A 17613-nucleotide genomic window follows, 5' to 3' on the forward strand; every position below is an offset into this window, starting at 1 on the left:
GCCGGGGCGGACAAGGCGAAGTCGGCCGCGACGGGAGCGAGAACCGGGGCGCAGCCCCCCTCCCGGAGTTGGGTCCGCCGCGCCTTCCGGTGCGACTTCCGGTCCGCCTCCTGAGGCAGGAAGTGCCGGCGCCGCAGCTGTCGCGCCCGTCCCCTCGCTGGTCCTGCGCAGGCAGCCCGGCTTCTTGGTGCTGGTGTCCGGCCGCGGTGAGTGACGCTCGCCCCCGCGCGCGACACCCCTGGGGCCGCCCCGGTGCCCTGCGCCTCCGGCCGTCCGACCCCAGCCCCCGCCCCCGGTGCCGGCGGGCGGGTTGGGCGGGGGCTGTGGGACCTGTCGGTGGGGCGGGGAGGGTCAGGGAGGAGGCCTCGGCCGCTGCCGGCCTGAGCCTGGACGTCGAGGGGTCGGGAGGCTCAGGCGTTTGGAAACGGGCTGGGGAGCCGCCCTTTTGGCGGAGGCGGCCGGTCCCCGGCGCTGCGTCACCCGACGGCTTCACACACCTGGTGCCTCGGCGCCCCCCCGCTCCCCGCGGCCCGGTCGGTGGGTGAGGGAGCTCTGTGCCACACACAGGGCTGGGTGCTTTGGGGACACAAGGGGCCAGCTAGTATCTGGTTCTTGCCGGGAGTGCCGGGTTGGCACCGGCAGAATGGAACGATTTCCGTAGGAGTTTTGGCTCTTTCGCAGCATCTCTCATCTTACAAAGATTTATTCTATTCCTACCAATGAAGAAGAGGACAAACAGCAAAAATCAGGAAAAGTTTCCTGAAAAAAAGAATCGTGACCTCATTGAAGACCTTGGACTTAGCCCTGGGAGGGAGAACTTACTATTTATGGCTGGATCTGTGGTAGGCGGTAACAAGACCAAAAGCTCAAAAGGTGGAAATTGTGTCGTGTGAAAAGGAGACGATGGGGAGACCAGCCTGAACGGAACAGAACTGTGATGGATAATAGCTGGGAATGGGTAGATCCGTGGGAATCTTTTCACAGGTGTCTTGCAAACTTGACGAGAAATAAAAGATTATGTAAGAGGCTTTAGGGAGTCATTTTGGATTCTTCACTAAGGGAGAGAGATGAAGAAAAGAGTGTTTAGAGGATTAGTTTGTCAACCTTGGTTAAAGATGGATTTGTAACTTTCCTTCAGTGAGAAAAGAATCATAGCACTTTAGAATTCAAAAGAACCTTATAGGTTATCTTTAGTCTTATAATGGAGAAGAGTGAAATCCAGCGAGGTGAGATAATTTGCCCGAGGTCACTTGAGGGGTTCACCTGGACCACCCATTTTCTCTGAGCATTAGATGGACTGACTCTTGGAGCTTATGGTTAAGTACACAGGTTCTTGTTTGTCCAGGCTCTGTTGAATGATACAGCTTCTGTGATGATTGACTTGGTTTATGGTTTAATTAGACTGAGTTTGGGCAAGATGAACTGCAGCTTCTGAAGGACAGGTCCCCAGGTGAGGGCTGCTGGACTTAGGAGAGATAAAAGGACTGGGAGCCCCTAAGAAAGCTGGTTGTCGGTCTCCCAAGGTTCAAAGACAATGTATATCTTGAGATGATTTTGGCATCTTCCTTTGTTCTGCACGTGAGCTGTGGTGCTTGTTACCTCCAGCCAGCTCTCCATGTTTTCTTGGTAGAGAATTTCAGCTGCAGGGCATGTTAAGAGCTAGTGGTGTAAGTGCTGGAGGTAGACTTCCTGAGCATGATTTTGCATCTAAGTTCTACTTTTTTCTACCTATGGCTCCAGACAAATTATGTATTCTCTTTGCCCTAATTTTCTCATCTGAGAAATGGGGAAAATAACAGCACCTATGTCAAAATGGTTGTGAGGATTACATAAGTTAATTCATATGAAATGCTTAGACCAGTGCCTAGCACATATTTAGCACTCTTATTGCTTTTGTTTGTTCCCGGTATGGAACAAGGAGTGACTGGTACATTTTGTTAAGGATCTCTTGCCCAGTGTCCAGTGGAGTTTATGGATAGACCTTGGAGAAAGCCATAACTGGGGAGTCAGACCTAGGGACCTACCTTACAGAGGATGTATGTGTATGTAATTCTGTCTGTGATTTTGAGGAGGCATATGTATATGTCCACTTGACTAGTGTTTACTGAGCACCAGCAATGTGTAAGACACTCTACTTAACCCGGCAATCCTTGGTAGATAGGCTAAATGCCATAAAAATGGACATGTAAATGATACAGCAATGGAATATGACTGGGCATTGAGAGTAAAGAAAAGAACCACTGATAAATGCAGCGAGATACATAACAAAAACATTGAGTGAAAGAAATTGGACACATAAAGTATGCACTGTATAATTCCATCTATAAGAAGTTCAAAGACAGAACTGTTTGTGGTGATAGAAATCTGAGCAATGGTAGCCTAGGGAGAGAGTGATTGATTTGGAGAGAACTTTCTGGAGTCATGTTTGTTACTTGATGGTTGGTTACTTGGGGTGGTGGTTACAAGGTGTACATCATTTTTAAGATCTGTACATTTCACCATATGTAAATTTAACTTTATTGTTTCACAATAAAAAAATGATAGGGGAATAGAGACGATAGAAAGTTTACTACCAGTTGGGATGATCATAAAACCCGTAATATAGCAATGACAGCATTATAATGTATGTGATAAATGTTAAAATGCATATAGCATGGGGAAAACTTCACCACTGCTAAGAGAAAAACTGTAAAATTGAGTTTGGCTCTAAAATAACAGATACAGTAATTTATGGAACTGATTATATATCTGCCTAAATAGGCAGCATAAAAACAATAATATGTCGTTGAGTATGTCAGGTTAATTTTGTGGAGTATTTTAAGTTAATTATATACTCAGTTCTCTTGATTATTGCTGTTCACACTTGCTCACATATCCAGTCATTTGATCTTCCCAGTTAGCACGAGCAATACAGTAATGGCCATGGGAATTCACAAGATGTTTCTGCAGATGCTGATAGACCTTGGCGAAGATGAGAATTGAATCAGAAATGACCTTAGGTTTTAACCCAAGAAGCACTCTACTTTTCTTGCTTTCATCCACTCTCAGACCTCACTCTGTCTGTGCCTCTGCTCACAAAGCAGCCTTGAGAGGAAACCTTCTAAACATCCTGTCCCCAGGCATCTCTGCTGTAGCATGGCTAAAACTTGAACTCTCTGTCATCCCTTTGCTCATGAAACCAGCTCCTCCTTCCTCCCCCAGTTACCTCATTTTTGAGTGGTACCATTATGCTATCAATTTTTCAACCAGTACTTGAGAAAATCAGTCATTCAAGACAAACTGAAGAAAACTCCAATTAGAAAGCAAGAACTAGGAAATCAGCATAGTAATCAGCTTGAAGAAGAGGATAGAGGTTAGCGATGGGAATGTTGAGGAAGGAGTGACTCTGTTGTACTTAAGAGAAGAACCCTCTGAACTTGAGAGAAATCGAATAGAAGGAATTAAAGTTTGCTAACCAGGAATAGAAAATTCCCTATCCAGTGCAAACGTGGCTGTGGCCCCTTCATGGTTTTAAAAATTCTTTGGCTATAATTCTGAAATAAAGGCATTGCTCTATTAAATATTGTAGATGCCAAGGAAACACAATGGCTTGATTAGTTTTCTATGGGTATATAAGATCACACCCAAATTTAGCACCTTAAGAAAACAATACAGAGCTTCTGAGGGTCAGGAATTCCAGGGCAGCTTAGCAGGGTGATTCTGGCTGTCTTGAACTTGGGAGTCCAGCTGTCAGCTGGGTTTGCAGTGGTTTGAAGGAGGATCCACCTCCAAGATGGTGGACTCACCTGGCTGGCAGGTCGATGCTGGCAGTTGGCAGGCGGCCCCAGTTCCCTGCCACATGGACCTCTCCATGGGGTCGTGTAGTGCCCTCATGACCTGGTGCTGGCTTCCCCCACGTAGAGCAGTCTGAGCGAGAGCATGGCAGAACCCACAACATCTATTATGACAAGGTCACACCCCTTCATTTTCACAATGTTCCATTGTGTATGAAAGGTGGCAGAATATGCCACCACAAAATACGCCACTTTGGCCTAAAAATTACTTGGAGCTGAAGGCAACTGAAAAGAGGCAGACACAAGAAAATCTCTTTGCCCTCCCTCAGTTTGCTTGAAGGGCTTCCCAGTGGTTCAGCGCTAAAGAATCCACCTGCCAGTGCAAGAGATTCAGGAGAAGCAGGCTTGATCCCTAGGTCTGGAAGATCCCCTGGAGAAGAAAATGGCAGCCCACTCCAGTATTCTTGCCTGGAGAATCCCTGGTGTGCTACAGTTCTTGGGGTTGCAAAGGACCTGACCGAAGGACTAAGCATTGGCTTCAGGAAGTTTGCCTAAAGCAGGACACAAATTTACAAAGGTCTTCTTTCGCTCTCTACCAGGAAGGACAAAGGTTGTTAAAGAGACAACTTTAGACTCTTAGAGGGGAAGGCTGGGACTGAAATCTGCAAGGGAAAACTTGCCCTTGTTTATACTGTGCTTTTCACCTTCATCCCTAGCCTCTCCCCTTCACACACACCTTTCTTCTGACTTTAGCGAAGATGATATTGAAGCCAGAGTTCTAAGCTACCTCTGAGAGTTGCATTTTCCCTGGGTATCTCCCAGGTAAGTATGGGATATACACCTTAATAAACTTGTTTGTTTTGCTGTTATTAGTCTGTTATTACAAAGTGTCAGGCAGAAACTCAGAACCACAGTCAGTGCCTTCTAAGTGGTTAACTCAGTGATCTCTACCTTCACTCTACATTGGAATCACCTGGTGCACTTTAAAAATACCAATTCATAGGCTTCACCTACAGACATTCAGTTTCAGTTGTACCAGACCAGAACCTAGACATCACTTTTTAAAACTTTACAAGGTGATTCTGATGTGCAGCCAAGGTCGAAACCAGAGGCTAACTGCTGTGAGAGCTATATTTACCTGCCATATGGTAGCATCACGTTGCTGCCTGAGATGCTTCTTAGGAAGCTGACAGATTGCGCCGTGAGTACCTCTCCCAGGCTCCCAATAAAGCCACAGAGGCTGGATGAAGTTCTCAAGCAGTTGCTGCCTGTTAATGATCACAGTGCCCATGTTTTGATTTGCACAGCAGTATTGCAGGTGATTTTGCAGATATTTAGACTATGATCTAAATAGACACCATAACCACCTGTACCACCAGTATTCCTATATCCCTGCCCTTCTTTAACCTCTGAATACTACATATAACCTTTAGTTCACTCTATCAGAAATTTACAAAAATAATACAATAAAAATTTTGAAGAGGAAGTGAGACTTGTTTTATTGCTGTTAAGACTTATTCACTACCTTATATGCTATGTTCTAAATGGATATTTTTTGTAACTAAGGATGGAGTTTGGTGGGTTTTATTCATTTGATATTTATAGGTTAAGTAGTAATTTGACAATTGCAGATAAAGATGTCAAGCCTTTACCTGTCATGTCAAACCAGGACAGGTACTGGTAGGAAATACTGCCATTTGATGAACCCAGACAAGGGCTGCAACACTGCACAGCTGCAGGGGGTGCCATTCGTATTTTATTCCCTTCCCATTCAGCTGGGTACTTCTAATCTGTGCAAATAAATTCCCCAGAAGAGTTGGAATTTGAAAACTCAGTTTCACTGGGAATTATGTTTAGAGGAAAGTAGCTGTTCAGAAATGTTGGATTATATTGGTGAGTATTGAAAGTTTAAGAAATATTTTATGGTTAAAAATAATAACTAGAGGGACTTCCCTGGCAGTCCAGTGGTTATGGCTCCCTGCAGTGGAAGTGCAGGTTCAATCCCTGGTAGAGCAACTAAGATCCCACAGCCTGTGCTCTGTGGCCAAAAATAAAAACTAGAAGAATTGTATGAAGAATATACAGGTAAAATCACCTTGAACAAGTGGGGTTGAATTCTGGGTCTGCCACCAGGTAACCGTGGGCAAGTTGTTTGACATCTTTGCTATTCAGTTCCTTCATGTGTAAAGCGGGCATGTGAAAATTTAATTCACTCGTGTGCCTAGCACATTGGTCACTCAGCAAATGGGAGTAGCCATAAGTTGAGGAGACCTTTAATTCTCTCTGGTGCTAAGGCATTTGGGGCTAGAAAAATAACAAAAACAAATATATGAGTTGAGAAACTGCATGGTGCTTGGGCACATTCTAGACATTTGGTGTTGCTGAAGGAAAAGTAGACAGCAGAGTGGCTAGAGAAAGGTCATTCTAGAGCAGGGGAAGGTGTGTGTGCTTAAGAATTTGTACTTTGTCCTGTAGGCCTAGGTGGAGGGCTGAAGAGTTCTCAGAAGGGAATGATGTGGTCATTTCATGTCTTACACACCTCTGGCTGGAAGATAAAGAGCAGTTGACAGGCCACCAAGAGGCAAGGAGGTTGGTGTGTTGGCCATAGACATATTCTACACAGGGGTGATGAAGGCCCAGAGTAGGGTGGTAGCAAGAGGAAGATGAGCAAATCTGATATATATTTAAGAGGCTGGGCCTGGTTTCTCGGGGAGATGACAAGTCAGGGATGACTCATGGTTGTCTGGCTTGGCGAGGGAGTAAGCGATAGTGCCGTCAACTGACAGGAAACAAAGTTGAGAAAGGTTAGGAGGGGAAGATAATTCCGTTTCTAACACATTGATTCCGAGTGTCTGTGGGACTTAAAATGAGTGCCTCACACCAGCACAAATGGCTCTTTGAGTCCACAGCCCAAGGGAAGGGTCCGCCCTGGGAATGCAGACGTGGGAGTCACAGGTGTTGTCAGAACAGAGCCGATGAGATCATCCAGGGAACGCAGAGTTAATTTAATGAGCTGTGGACCGTGAGAATGCTGGGGAACATGAATATTTAAGTGAATGGAGGAAAGAGGAGGCTAACAAGAAACTGGAGGAAGACCAGGCATAGAAATAGAACTGAGAGGAGGCCTGAGACACCAAGTCAGACCAGCATCTTACTTCAACCAGGCACCCCAAGCTGATGTTTAGGATTCTCCCTCCTAAAAGTGTGAGGTCTTCAAGGATGGGAACCTGGGGCTCCTGTTCCTTTTGGGACAGTTCATTTCTGCTATTACAGTTCACCAACGCCAAGAGTTGCTGATGCCTGAAGAGAAGAAGGATAAAATGGTGTCAAATACAGCAGAAGGGTCCAAGGAGATTTAGATGGGATTTGCCAAATGGAAAGTGCTTACCGTAGAGAAGAGAAAGCCAGATTGTGGTGAGTGGGAAGTGAGAAAGTGGAGAAAGCCAAGATGTTTATCTCAGTAGTTGAGGAGAAAGAGGAGGGAAGTTTCTTTGGAGGCCAGAGTTCGTTTCAGATTGATTGTTTTGCTACAACTTTGCCTTACTTTTCAGCTGATGTTTTATTATCACTTGATATTTTATATGTGTACTTTTATGGGTACCATATACAAATATAAGTGTACACTAGTTTTAAATGAAGTGAAAGTCACTCGGTCGTGTCCAACTCTTTGCAACCCCATGGACTGTACAGTCCACGGAATTCTCCAGGCCAGAATACTGGAGTGAGTAGCCTTTCCCTTCTCGAGGAAAATTCTTTACCTCCTGAACCACAAGGGAAGCCCAAGAGTACTGGAGTGGGCAGCCTATCCCTTCTCCAGCAGATCCTCCCAACCCAGGAATCAAACCGGGGTCTCCTGCATCGCAGGTGGATTCTTTACCAGCTGAGCTATTAGGGAAGCCCAGTTTTAAAAGAAGTACAGAGAAAAAAATCAACTTTTTTCTTTTTAAAGTAATCATGGTATTACTACATTGAGCCATATCTGCTATGTAACAGGTTTTGACTGGGGGCTCAGACTTGCTCACTGTATAATGGCTTTTCTAGCCCTACTGGGTTACCTCTCCCTTCTCAGCATCAGCTTCTTGTACAATTCCACCTAAGCTTCAAAGATGTTTAAATATATTTTGGGGTTAGCTGTAGGGTTAGCATGAAACAATTGTCTGATCTTTTTTTTCATAAAGATTTTTCTCTGGGAGATTTTTCTAAATGACTATTACAAACACAATTTGTTAATACTGAGGGAGAGCACTAATTCTTGCCTTCAGATCTACTGCCTTTTATACCTTTTGAATCTTGAAGAAATAAGAGTCATAGAATTTTTAGCATGAGAAAGAATTTTAATCCCACAGTTTTGGAATGTGAGGAAGAATTAAAGCAGAGTCAAGTGCCTTGCTAGTGGATCACATTCTGTGTCCAACTTGACCTTCAGTATAACTGAGGCCACATACAAGCCAAATTACAGGAAGGGGAAGAAATTAACATTTTTTCAGGCCAAGTGTGCGGGCAGGGGAAGGAGTTGGAATGTCAAGAGTAAGGACTGTAAGGCTGATGTGCTTCAAAACTGCAAATGGACTAAAACAATATGGATTTAAAGCCCAAGTCTGGAAGGCCTAGAGACCCAGGTCCAGAGTTCCTCTGCTCAGCCACTGCCCCCACCAGTCATCTGCCTTTGCACTCTGCGGCTTCAGAGTTAGAGAACAGTCCCCAAGGCCCCCGTCATCTCTGACACCAAATTGCAGTTTTGGTTCCCCGGGACGACCACCGCTCAGATTCAGTAATCCGCTAGGACTCACTGAGAACTGTGACACCTGTAGTTCTGGTTTATTACAGCAAAAGGAATCAGACTAAAATCAATCAAGGGAAGAGATGTGCAGAGCCCAGGAGAATTCCAAATGCTCAGCTCCCAGTGGTCTCCACAGGCAATATTGATTCCTGGTAAGATGGGACAGTGTGCACGGACTATTGCCTGCCAGAGTATTGTCTACCCTTGCTTGCTAGCTGTAGCTTTTGCTGGGAACCTGTCCTCTAGATACTGTCCACTGCTCCTAGGCCGATTTCAGTTTCAGAAGTTTGTCTAGAGGACAGACTGATAACACCTGACCCCAAGACTCCAGATAAACCTGGCAGGACATCCTAAGGACTTAGAGATTACCTCCCAGGAGCTGAGGACCAAGGCCAGACATCTTTTGGGGCAAAATTAAAATTTTTACGAGGGCCATTAATTTTTTTTTTTAACCTAGTGAGGGAGTACCTCTCTCTTAGGGCCATTGTGAACACTGAATAAAACATTGGATCAAAAATTTTTTCTGTGGCCTTCCCTGGTGGTCCAGTGGCTAAGACTCCGTGCAAACAAATATTTAAAAAACAATTTTTTTTCCTGGTGTCCATGGTAGCTAGTAATGGTAAAGCTGAGATTCAAACTCAGCACTTTTCTAATTCCAAAGCCAATAGTCTATTTGTGTTGTGTTTATTTACATCAATTGAAACTGCAAATAAAAATGGAATAAGAAAATTCCCTGGCAGTCCAGTGGCTAGGACTCTGCACTCTCACTGCCAGGGGCCCAAGTTTGATCCCTGTTTGGGGAACTAAGATCCCACAAGCTACATGATGTGGCAAAAAAAAAAAAAAAAGCGGGGGGGGGGGGGGTGGATGAGAAGTGTATTCTATTTGACATATAAATTATTGGTGGTAAAGTATTACAGGCTACCACTAAAACTATATTACAAAGAATTGAGGAGTGTTTGGGAAGATGAGAAAATGGAGAGATTTGAGAATTAGACTACTATTCTAAAAGTTTTGTCTGGGGAAATGGGAAATGAAGATGTAGCTAGAAGGGATACAAGATTAAAGATATGTTTTGATTTTTTTTTCAATGAGAGCCTTTTGAACATGTACTTATAGTGACTGTACTGGTCTCTTTGCATATATCTCACTTAATTCTCACTTCTGTTAGTTATTGTGTTTTGCTCTAAAACAGAATTTAGTGAGCTTCTCTAAATTTTCAAACTGTATTTTGAAACAAACCAAGGCTCAGAGAGGTTATGTAATGTTGGTGGTAAAAGAGTTAAAAGGCATACCTGCTGCATAGCATTGTTGTGAGGGTTAAATGGGACGGTCCTTGGGAACTGAGGTGTCCACTCTGGAGTCTGCAGGGGAGCCCCCCGTCTTCACAGCAGTGTTCGGCACACAGTAGCACTGGGTAAGTGTGAGCTACTGCTGCATGCTTCAGATCTCATTCATGTTTAATAAAAATGAGTTTCATGAAACTTGGAGAAAAGCTGCGTCAGTACTTCCCTATTTCTTCAAAACTCCCTTTTTTGTAGATTTTTTTGGTGACATTGGAAATAAAATTTATGTGCATAACATAACCCAAATAATCATTCTACACTGAGATATTTTTACTCACTAACTTTAGGTGTCACGAGTCCTTTCCTTTCCTTTGTGCTTTATGCCTTCAGTTTTGCTTTATGTTATTTTCTTTTTAATTCTAGAATTAAGCCGCCACCATGTCGAGCAAAAAGGCAAAGACCAAGACCAAGAAGCGCCCCCAGCGCGCGACCTCCAACGTGTTCGCCATGTTTGACCAGTCCCAGATTCAGGAGTTCAAGGAGGCCTTCAACATGATCGACCAGAACAGGGACGGGTTCATCGACAAGGAAGACTTGCATGACATGCTTGCTTCTCTAGGTAGACTTTTATGTTCTTAATATGCCTACCTCCTCCAACATAAACATAAATCAGCGTTTTATGAATTAATTTTTGTGTGATATGCAATCTCAGAGGCCTGTTGAGAGATGTTGAGTGGGAGATTCCCTCCTGAGGTGGGGCCAGTCACAAGAGGCTACGCCTGCAGGGGTGCGGGCCGTTCCTGTGGCTAAATATGGTAAGTCCACTAGGTGAAAAACTAGGGAGTGGCTAGGTGGCAAAATACCAGAATCTTAAACAAAAGTGGTTAATAATACAGTGTACTAAGTAGTAAACGGAGAAGGCAATGGCACCCCACTCCAGTACTGTTGCCTGGAAAATCCCATGGATGGAGGAGCCTGGTAGGCTGCAGTCCATGGGCTCCCTAGGAGTCAGACACAACTGAGTGACTTCACTTTCACTTTTCACTTTCATGCATTGGAGAAGGAAATGGCAACCCACTCCAGTGTTCTTGCCTGGAGAATCCCAGGGATGGGGGAGCCTGGTGGGCTGCCGTCTATGGGGTCACATAGAGTCGGACATAACTGACACGACTTGGCAGCAACAGCAAGTGGTAGAGGTTGAGAACAGGTTATAAGAATAGAGGTGACAGTAAGAAGTGATCATGATCATCTCAGGGAGGAAGGCCAGGTCTTGTAAAAAAAAAAAGGGGGGGGTGGGGAACACAAGGAAGGGGACTTTCACACTTTATAACTTTTTTATAATTACAGAAATGAAAATGTAAAGGTAGGATTTTTATACATTATTTGGGCTTTCCCAGTGGCCCAATCCACTCGCCAATGCAGGAGACTCTCAAGAGACACATGCTCAGTCCCTGGGTTGGAAAGATCCTCTAGAGTAGGAAATGGCAACCCACTCCAATATTCTTGCCTGGAAAATTCCATGGGCAGAGAAGCCTGTCAGGCTACAGTCCATGGGGTCACAAAGAGTCGGACACAACTGAGCATACACACACACACATTATTTAACTATAGTTGATTTATAATATTGTGTTAGTTTCAGGAATACAGCTTCAGATTCTTTTCCATCATAGATTATTATAAGATGCTGAATAACATTCCCATGCTGAACAGTAAATCTTGTTGCTTCTCTGTTTTATATATAGTGATGTGTATCTATTAATCCCAAATCCCTGATTTATCCCTTCCCCCACTTCCCCTTTGGTTACCATAAGTTGTTTCCCATGTTTGTGAGTCTGTTTCTGTTTTGTTGAAGTTCACTTGTATTTTTTTTTTTTAAGATTTCATATATAAGTGATTTTTGATATTTGTCTTTCTCTGCGCCTTACTTACTTCCCTTAGTATGATAATCTGTAGGTCCATCCATGGTGCTGCAAATGGCAATATTTCATTTAAAGAGACAAGATTTAAAGCAAACAGAAACCTCTGTCATTTTGGTTACGTGGGTGTGAGTTTATTCTTCTTTATGTGATTTTGTTGTTTTGATCTTAAGAAAGGAAGGGAAAGGCCTCCTTGTCGTGCCTGAGTTGGCACTGATTTCATGGTTGGTAGAAAGGAGTGTCAAGCCTGGGGGCAGGGGACACAAGTCAAGCATGGCCCGCAGTTAGGGTCTGTGTACAAGAATTTCTATGTTGGACCGAGAGCCAGAAACGGCTGTTCCAGGGCCACGGACAACGGGAGGAGAGGTGTCACTTTTTTTCCTTTTAGTAACCACATGATCTCATTCCCCTATTTTACTTTTACTTTTATTCTCCTAACATTGTTTTGAAAATATTTTAAAATTTGTTTTTAATTGGAATATAATTGCTTACAGTGTTGTGTTGGTTTCTGCCTTACAACAATGTGAATCAGCCATAAATATACATATAGCCCTTCCCTTGAAAATTTTTAAGCTAATATAAAGTTGAAGGAACAGTATAATGAACACACTTCCATCCTTTACCCAGATTCATTGGTTGTTAACATTTTGAAACATTCCTCTTAGAGCGAGAGTGTTACCGAAGGGGTATGTGTGGGGTCCGGCTTCTACGCCCAGAAGCCAACAGAAGCCAATAAACAGGCCAGGTTTGTGGGAAGGAAAGTTTGCTTTATTTCAGACACTGGCAGCTGGGAAGGGAGGGCAGGCATCTGTCCAAAGGCGGACTCCCCACCCCTCCACTGGCTATCATTGGGGCAAGAGCTTTTATAGACAGAAGGAGAGGGCTACATGTAGAAACAGCACAGTCAACCCTGACAGTCATCTTCAAATTGGTCATTGATGGTCTGACCAGAGTCATCTTGGTTGTTTTAAGTACAGTTACTCTTTAGTTCTGGGATTCGTTTGATCCTATTTCTCTGAGGCCAGTTCTCAGAATTGTGGCAACAAGTTGTGGGTGGTGTCTGGTCATAGTGTGGTTAACTTCTTCACCCTGGTGTTTTAGTATCTATAAGACGGCTCCCACAATGTGACTCAGAATGTTATCTATAGCCCCTGAGAAAGAACTAAAGGTTCTTGATTGTGCTTGATGGCTACATTATTATTATTTGGTCTCCTTTGACTGTTTTCCTTTGCTTCTGAATTTCTCATTTCTCTGATTAAATATACTCTCTGACTAAATTTATTCCACGGACAAAAGGCAGGCAGAGGACATGGTGGAGGGCAAGTTCTGTTTCAAGAGTAAAGGTAGGATCTGACTTGTTGACTTGCAGGTGGGGTGGATCCCAGTGTTTTCCACACTCTGAATCACTAAGTGTATCTCAGGTCACTATCGAAGAAGCCCACCAAGGAAAATGATGGGTCTCAGTTGTATTACGGAGGTTGAACACTCAGCCTGTTCCCTCCTAGTAGATGTTCAGTTAGCTTTTGTTGGGTGAAAGAGTTGTGGTACAATAAGAGGCTGACTTTGAGGACTTCCATTTGGGGAACCCCAAAGCTTTTAAATCAAATTATATTAGACTCCTTGAATGGGTCCATAGGTGCCTAGCCTAAGCCAGTTCATTTTAAATCCCTGTGTCTTCTTTGTACCCATGTACTCTTCACACCTTTGGGTTACACTTTTTAGCCCCCAAAAATTGCTGCAAGAGAACTGGGTTAGGCCTGAAGGTAGAAAAGTAATGGTTTTTTTTTTTTTTTAAACCACTTTCACTTATTTAAAGAATTTTGAGATTAATTTTGGGCTGATTTTGTATCGGTATGTTGAATAGGTGTACTGAATGAAGACTGCAATGCAATAAGATGGATGTCAACCTGGCACTTAAATTCCACTCAGATTCCCAGGAGTAAAACTTACATATGAACTTTGATTCTGGCATGGATAGCATTAGAGCTTAGTTGGGTGTAATAGAGACTTACTGATGTATATGTTCTTTTCATGGAGAAGCGTACAAACTTAATGCTGGAAGGGAAATCTTCTGGAGTTTAACTAGTCAAGTCGTTTTACAGATAGAAAGTAAATCCTGGACAGGTGCCACCTTCCTCCTGGGCACACAGCCAGGGGCAGAACTGGGGTTCAAACCCACTGCTCCAGACACTTCCTTCAGGGCTGCTTTTCCCACACCATGTGGACCTCACAAGCGCTGGGACCGGGGAAGCTCTTTGTTACTCCCACCAAATGAGGCCATTCCAGGGGAATTTCTTCCAACTTCCAGCGGAAGGTCAGGGGAGTTCCCTCCCACTGTACCGGAACAGGGAGACGTGTTCACGGTTGGAACTGAGGTTAAGATTTCCCATCATGAACAATGCTAAACAAGACTGCATTTCAACACCAGTAATGGCATCTGAGGATGTGTCTGACAACCAAAAAGAATGTAATGTAACAGTGTTTAAAATGAGCTCCCAGTTCTAAACCAATCTAATGGTTTTAGCTTAAATGACTAACTTATAAATAAATTGTTTGAAGCATACCAATTATGGCTACGTGTACCACAGTTAGAAATGTGAATAGATTTTTTTAAATAACCAATATTGAAATGTCCTGATGGGTCTTTAATGTTATCAACATTCAGAATGTGCTAATGTGGCATTGCCTGTTTCATAGTTCATGTGTTTGTTTTGTTTCATTTTGAATGAAAAATAGTGAAGGAGAAGGAAATGGCAACCCACTCCAGCATTCTTGCCTGGAGAATCCCATGAACAGAGGAGCCTGGTGGGCTACAGTCCATGGGTCACAAGAGTTGGACATGACTTAGCAACTAAACCACAGTGAAGGAACAGTTGCAGAAAATATCAGTGAATGGACAATCTAAGCCCAGAATGCATTTTTAAAATGGTGTATCTAAGATTTTTTATGTTATGAGCTACTCTGGTGGCTTAGTGATAAAGAATTACCCTGCCAATGCAGGAGATGCAGGTTTGATCTCTGGGTCGGGAGGATCCCCTAGAGAAGGAAATGGCAATCCACTCCAGTATTCTTGCCTGGAGAATCCCACAGACAGAGGAACCTGGCAAGCTGCAGTCCACAGGGTCGAAAAAGAGTTGGACACGACTTAGTGACTAAACAACAAACAGCAACAGAAATGTAAGTTAACTGAAAAATTAACTGAAAGACTAGTTTTATGTAATGGTGGTGTAACTTAAAAAAAAATACATTGTGGAACATAACAATAACAATAGTTATTTATTGAAATGAGTTCTTTGTCCTTAAATGGGAAAAATGTCAAATTTTACAGGGAAGAACCCAACTGACGCGTACCTGGAAGCCATGATGAACGAGGCTCCAGGGCCCATCAACTTCACCATGTTCCTCACCATGTTTGGGGAGAAGCTGAATGGCACAGACCCAGAAGATGTCATCAGAAATGCTTTTGCTTGCTTTGATGAAGAAGCGACTGGTGAGCACTCTTTGTTTTGCCCCGGCCTCATTCCAGACTGTGTAAGACGGTTTTTAGGAAATGAGAAAGATTAGTAAAATAAAATTTTTTTAAATGAATAAAGGGAACCATCATTTACAATAGGACAGTTGACTGAGAAGGACCAAAACACAGGTATGGAGGTCATATAGCTACACAGTGTGTGGTGTTAATCTTTGAATTTGGTTCTGAGCATCCATGAAAGCCAGAAGAATTGGCTGTTAAATAGTATTTCTTAGACACGGAAAACTACATCTTCAGGAGACTTTAAATCTCACCAAAATATATGGTTCACTATGATTAAAACCTTAGGTTTTTTTTCCCCTTATTATTTAAAACTGAAAAAAGCCTGATTGTTCCATTTTCTTACTCCTTTAATTTTCCCCTTTGCTTCTGCATTAATCCTCTGCTCAGCCACTCACATCTCCTCCTCAGATACACCTTGCATCCTCCTTCCTGCCTCCCCATCTCAACCTTTTAAAACTGTACCATCCTTCATTTGGTCTTAGAAACATATTGCCCTTCTATCCTATATCTGTCATGTGTGTGTGTGTGTGTGTGTGTGTGTGTGTGTATAAAATACAAGGGTTTTTTCCCTCCTCTGGAAAATACTTGCTTCAAATTAATTTTGTAAGCATATGATCTACTAACTGAGCTTTTAAAATGATTTAATATTAATAAAGAACTCTAAAGGCAATAGGAAAACATAATGATATGGTTACATATTGCTTTATTTTTGTTCATGTAAATGTGTATGTTATGAAATATCTTGTAAGATTGACCAGTTTGAGAACCAGATCATTAGAATGCTGGGCAGTGTTCACAACTCCCTTTTCTCTGCTGCCTTCCAGGCACCATTCAGGAGGATTACCTGAGAGAACTGCTGACCACAATGGGAGACCGGTTTACAGATGAGGAAGTGGACGAGCTGTACAGAGAAGCACCTATTGACAAAAAGGGGAATTTCAATTACATCGAGTTCACTCGAATCCTTAAGCATGGAGCAAAAGACAAAGATGACTGAAAGAACTTGAGCTAAAACTTTCCAATTACTTTGTCTTACTCTATATTGTTTCCTAGACATTACCCCCCCGCCCACCATAGACCTGTTGCATGCAACTTTGATTCACAGCTTTGCCTCTTTTTTTGGGTGTATTTATTCTAGACCTTCCTGCCACTTAGCACTTGTATAATCAGACTGCAAATGGGGATAAAGTTGTAAATTGTATTGAAAAAAGAGATTGCAAATAAAAATCAACAAATGTGAAAGCCCAGGAAAATATATCCGGTCCGGTATTTCTGATTTTGCTGGATTTTTACATTTTTCTATAATAAAAATGCTATTTTGAAATAAAGATCATGCCGACTCAAATGGAATATAATGGAAAGTTAAATACCTAGTAGTTGGGGGTAGTCCTTTTTTTAGATTTTCAACTTCATATAATTCAGATTTCACAGGAAACCTGATTTTTCACATACATCGGACAGTATTTTTAATATAAATTAACATCACTATACAGTAAAAACTAGTTATACCTTGGTTTCTTTCATGCTTCTGGTCAGATGTTTAAATTATTGAATGATAAATACAGAATGGAACCAAGAATACATTGACCGTTTTATTGATCCAGGTCTAGGAATAAGAGGTAAAATCTGATGAATAGTTACATTGTGTAAAGCACTGTATGTAGGCAGTTTTCATTGAATCCTCCCAGCAACCTCGTGGGATAGATTTCTGTTATTTCAAGAGGAAAAAATGAGTTCTGGGGAATCGAGTGATTGATCTGAGTCTCTACCAAACCTGGGATTCCAGGCCAGGGCATAGATGAAGAGACCACCGTGCTATCTCTGAGCAGCCTCGAATGCCTAAAAGGTCATGACATTTTCATTACATTCTAACGTAATTTTATAGTCATTCTTGAGATTTAAAATAACTTGAGGGACATTGTGGGAACAGAATTCAGAAAATTATATGCCAGGTAAAAAAATAGAAGACCAAAGACTATATGCCGACAAAGGTCTGTCTAGTCAAAGCTTTTTTTGACAGGATGCTTTTTCTAGTAATCATGTATGGATGTGAGAGTTAGACCATAAAGAAAGCTGAGCGCTGAAGAATTGATGCTTTCAAACTGTGATGCGAGAAGGACTCTAGCGAGTCCCTTGGACAGCAAGAAGATCAAATCAGTCAACCCTAAAGGAAATCAACCCTGAATATTCACTGGAAGGACTGATGCTGAAGCTGAAGCTCTAATACTTTGGCCACCTGATGCAAAGAACTGACTCATTTCAAAAGACCCTGATGTTGGGAAAGATTGAAGGCAGGAGAAGGGGACGACAGTGGATGAGATTG

General features: G+C 42.7%; 1 protein-coding gene across 1 annotated transcript; it reads left to right on the forward strand.

Annotated features, from left to right (window-relative positions):
• The first annotated feature begins 48 nt into the window (after positions 1-48).
• Positions 49-16618, forward strand: LOC133047776 (myosin regulatory light chain 12B). The gene is made up of 4 exons (XM_061131276.1): positions 49-206; positions 10263-10458; positions 15084-15245; positions 16115-16618. The coding sequence occupies exons 2-4, from the start codon at positions 10278-10280 to the stop codon at positions 16285-16287; spliced, it is 516 nt and encodes a 171-aa protein (XP_060987259.1). The 5' UTR covers positions 49-206; positions 10263-10277; the 3' UTR covers positions 16288-16618.
• The last annotated feature ends 995 nt before the right edge of the window (positions 16619-17613 follow it).

This window comes from Dama dama, chromosome 27, assembly GCF_033118175.1.
Source record: "Dama dama isolate Ldn47 chromosome 27, ASM3311817v1, whole genome shotgun sequence".
In the NCBI taxonomy this organism is placed as follows: Eukaryota; Metazoa; Chordata; class Mammalia; order Artiodactyla; family Cervidae; genus Dama; species Dama dama.